Source organism: Hibiscus syriacus, unplaced genomic scaffold, assembly GCF_006381635.1.
Source record: "Hibiscus syriacus cultivar Baekdansim isolate YM2019G1 unplaced genomic scaffold, ASM638163v2 tig00112217_pilon, whole genome shotgun sequence".
Lineage (NCBI taxonomy): Eukaryota > Viridiplantae > Streptophyta > Magnoliopsida > Malvales > Malvaceae > Hibiscus > Hibiscus syriacus.
In genome coordinates this window covers 826,586-830,569 of record NW_024063270.1, presented here as the reverse complement: position 1 = coordinate 830,569, position 3,984 = coordinate 826,586, and the positions used below count along the sequence as shown (strand labels likewise).

The following is a 3,984-nucleotide window of genomic DNA, read 5'->3' as shown; positions in this document are numbered from 1 at the left end:
GAAAGTAGATTAAAGCACCAACTTTTGAAATTATTACTATAAAAATATTGTATAGCATGCAAAGACGAGGACGCGTTGCCTGAAACTTCAACCAGTATCCTTATCCAATCCAAGCACAATCGCTATCCGACCAACGCGGCATGTGAAATAATAATAACTGAAAAGAAAAAGAAAGAATTGAAGACTCTTTAGAAATGTTGGATTCAATTAAAAGAACTTTCAATAGTGGGCACTTAGGGGACGTTTGGTAATGTTTTTTAAAAATAATTTTAGTTGAAAATTCTGTATTAAACGTAAAATCAATGTCAAACTAATAAAAATATATAAGGGGCAAACGGTGGTTTTAAAACAAATTGCAAAAACTAAGATTTTTAGTTTTTTCATTTTCCACTTTACATATTTGAAATAAAATTATAATTTTTATTTTATTTTAATAATTTAATACTAACATTTAAAAAATAATTTATTACTTTTAATCATTTATTTTAATTTTTTAAAAATAAATAAAATTTATGATTTATATATAAAAACATTAATGGGAAATTATATAAATATTTTTTATATTTTTATTATAGTTTAAATCGATATAATTCATATATTTTTTTTTAACTAAATGACAAGCTACTATGATTCTATTAAGCTAAATCTTCCTCTTCCTGAAGCATTCTATCTCTGCGGGTGGCGTAGCGAGGCAGTGGGCCTCTATGTCCGTAGGGGTTGCTAGTTTAGCCAGTTTATCTGCGATCTGGTTGTCTTCTCTTCCAGTGTGAAGAACTGTTACTGTCCATTCTTTCTTTAACATCTCACGGATGTGGAGCGCAACTGTGGACTCTCTCTTCCTGCTTTCGGTTTCATCAGCATACGAACAACATCCATGCTGTCAAGTTCAACTTCTAGGTGAGTAATCCATACTCCATAGCTCCCATCCGTTTGTTAATCCAATATAGCCCCCCCCCCCAATAGTTCAGCTACCATGATTGGGCACACTCCTATGAATTTGTAATACCCAAGAATACATTTACATACATGGTCTCTAATGATACCCCACATTTGAATAATCCATTTTCTCGATTGTAGCTGTTGTCGGTGTTGGCTTTAAACCATTCTGCTAGTGGTTTCAACCAACGTGCTGTCTTCCTTCTATCTCCTTTATACGCACCGGTTACATTGGTTTTGGGAGGATTGTTCGAGCTTTCAGTGTGGTTGGTACACAGGTTTTGGTGTCTACGGCTTCTCTCTAGCGCTGACCTTGTTGCCTCCAATGGTGAGTCGAACGCTATGACATTCCTCGATAACTAAAGGTTCTATAAGATTGAGTCAAATAGGAATGCCTAATTCTATGCTTCCTTTGCATACTGGTTTTGGTTGTCAAGATTCGATAGAATCCATGTCCTAATATCTAACGTCATAAATTCATGGAGTTTGTACGGTTTGATGATCAATGACGAGCTCAACGCTTGGGGGCACCAACGTAACAGATGGTTCAAACCCTTCGGGCTTTGGTTGCAAGTTAGGCGTCTATCGTTGCTTGTGAGGTGTCTTCTTGTTCTTAAATATGAGCCTCATGAAAATCTTGATTTTTTGAAGTCCTTTGAACCTATGAATGCTCTTCCATAGGGTTTCTGAGTTGTTCACATGAGGGCCACATTTGATTGCATTGGCAGATTTGATGGTGAATTGTCTTTCTTTAAACTATAATATTTTTTTTTGAATTTACTATAGTTTAAATTGATATATATGTATATAAGTTTAAGTATAATTTAAATGTTATATTTTTAATTTATTAAATAATATTACTTCAGTAGATATTTTATCTTTTCAAACTCACGTTTAATAACAATTTCAATCATAAACAATTAAATTTTAAAATTTATTTTTGTATAACACTTTCAAAACCGTTATTACAAAACTTGTAAAAGTCACTTTTTAAAAACCATACCAACTCGCTCTTAATTGCTCTTAATTGCGAGAAACAAAAATACATCACTGTTCATTAGCATGAGTAAAAGGCTAACTTAGCCAATACATTTAGACACTTTTTAAAGAAATAAATGCCTTTTTTTCTCAGATCAAAATCATTAATATTTCTGGACCACTGGAATATCAACTTGTTTCTTGAAGATGTTTCTCTTCGAATCAATTATATCCATGCCAACAATCTTGTTTAAAACATTCATGGTTTTGGTTTTTTGAATGGTCAGGATTTAATGGTGTCCAGATAAAGATAAGAAAATAAACTTTTACTACTAAACTGGGGTTCATGTTTTCAAGTGCATAACAGAATGAATTCTCAAGCTTTCAGCTATGGAGTTTTATACGTGCTCTGTCCAGATTCAAATTAAAGCTTCATAAAAGTACAGCAACACATTTCAATCCATCAATATTTTGGTGGTGTCTGCTGGGTTGGCAATAAACCAAAACGTTTCTTCAAAAGAACTCGTTGTCTCGAATATTTGTCGTCGGGGGAGAAACGAGCTGCGCAAACGTTAGGCAAAAGATAAATAGTCATTAGAAAACATACCAACACTCACCAAGAAGATTTCTATGCAACTTTCAAAAATATGTCATAATCCTAATAAAACCTAATAACATGTATTCAAGCCAGTAACATCAAACATTATAATGAGTACCATGTATGGTAAAATTTGCTTAGCAACTTGTCAATGAAAGGAAAAACAAAACAGATGGTTAAAGACCAATGCATAATCAGAACCTATGTTTCTCATACTCTTCATTTATCTATCCATTTTCAACATTCACGTTCAACAAATGGATGTGAAGTTATGAACTTCAAGGATCCTCCATTAAAATATAACCATAGCCATGTCTCATACATGTCCATATCCGACACTTATACTCTAGTCCTAGTAACATAAATCAGAGCATTCCAGATTCTCCACTAAAATGAACCTCTTTTATTGATTCAGATGAAATCAGAACCCTAAAAAACATATTAATTTCTAACACAGCAGCGTATGGAGGAAATTATGTAAATACAGCAGACATAATTACCTGGATGAGCAGACTGAGTAGGCAACCCCACTGGTGATTCTTTCTGCAAACAAAAATCGATACAGTTGTAAATATAGAGAAATAACTGGTGATATATTGATCATAAATAAACTAGAAAACCTAAAAAATTCCAAAAGAAGATAATATTGATAGTTAATTATGGAACAGAAATCCTCCCAAGGAAAAATAGATAAAGTTCTTGACATTCCAACGAACGAATCTCGGCCGTATAACAAGTTTAAGATCAAATCAAGCTAAAACACCAGCAGAAAAGAGTTCCGAATTGGAAAAAGGATTTAGTTTTTCATTATGCATACGAAGTTGTCCTCACCAAGTCTCAGTCACCATAATCAATATAAAGAATTGAAGAATTAACATATACCTGAGACGATTTCTACTTTTAACTATATTTTTATCAATAAAAGATAAAGAAAAGAAAAAGTATGGGACTTTACCTTAGTGGTGTAAACTTTGTCACCATTGTCATTTATGTAGAACTGGAGATACATCTTTATCCAAGCAAATAGAGCAGAAACTATGGAAATAGAGAAATATTAGAACTTTTATACAGTTAACAGAAAACCCAGAAATAAAAAGTAAATTACGATAAGAATAATTGTCTTTGTAACAGGAGCCGCACCTTCGCTGATGGAGGTTGGAGAAAGAAAAATTGGTGGAGTTTTAGGGTTTTGGAAATTCAGAAAGAAGATAGATCTGATGGGTCATTTATAGGCTTGAAAACAGATATATTGATATTGGGCCAATTTTATTGACAATTAAGTTGGGCTCAAATACATTTTACTCATCAGAAACCTACCTATCACTAGTTTCAGAGCAGTGCTAGCAGATCTTTCAACAGATAAGTTGAGGAATCATAAAAGATAGGTTTAAATATAAAATAAGTGTTCAATTTATAGAGCTTTTTATTAATAGGTGTCTCAATTATTTTTTGAATGATTTCGATGTTAAACG

The 3,984-nt window shown here is 32.7% G+C and overlaps 1 protein-coding gene across 1 annotated transcript; it reads right to left on the bottom strand.

Moving 5' to 3' along the window:
- Positions 1-2,221: 2,221 nt before the first annotated feature.
- LOC120175909 (H/ACA ribonucleoprotein complex subunit 3-like protein) lies at positions 2,222-3,700 on the bottom strand. The gene is made up of 4 exons (XM_039182453.1): positions 3,653-3,700; positions 3,468-3,547; positions 3,013-3,055; positions 2,222-2,475 (listed from the first exon to the last, which is right to left on the bottom strand). Exons 2-4 carry the CDS (start codon positions 3,519-3,521, stop codon positions 2,378-2,380), a joined length of 195 nt encoding a protein of 64 aa, XP_039038384.1. The 5' UTR covers positions 3,522-3,547; positions 3,653-3,700; the 3' UTR covers positions 2,222-2,377.
- Between the last annotated feature and the right edge of the window lie 284 nt (positions 3,701-3,984).

Coding starts and splice junctions, on each gene's coding strand:
- LOC120175909 (XM_039182453.1), bottom strand. CDS start 3,521: ATGTATCTCCAGTTCTACATAAATGACAATGGTGACAAAGTTTACACC. Junction 3,056..3,467: donor ACAAAGTTTACACCACTAAG/GTAAAGTCCCAT, acceptor TTTTGTTTGCAG/AAAGAATCACCAGTGGGGTT. Junction 2,476..3,012: donor TACTCAGTCTGCTCATCCAG/GTAATTATGTCT, acceptor ACGTTTGCGCAG/CTCGTTTCTCCCCCGACGAC.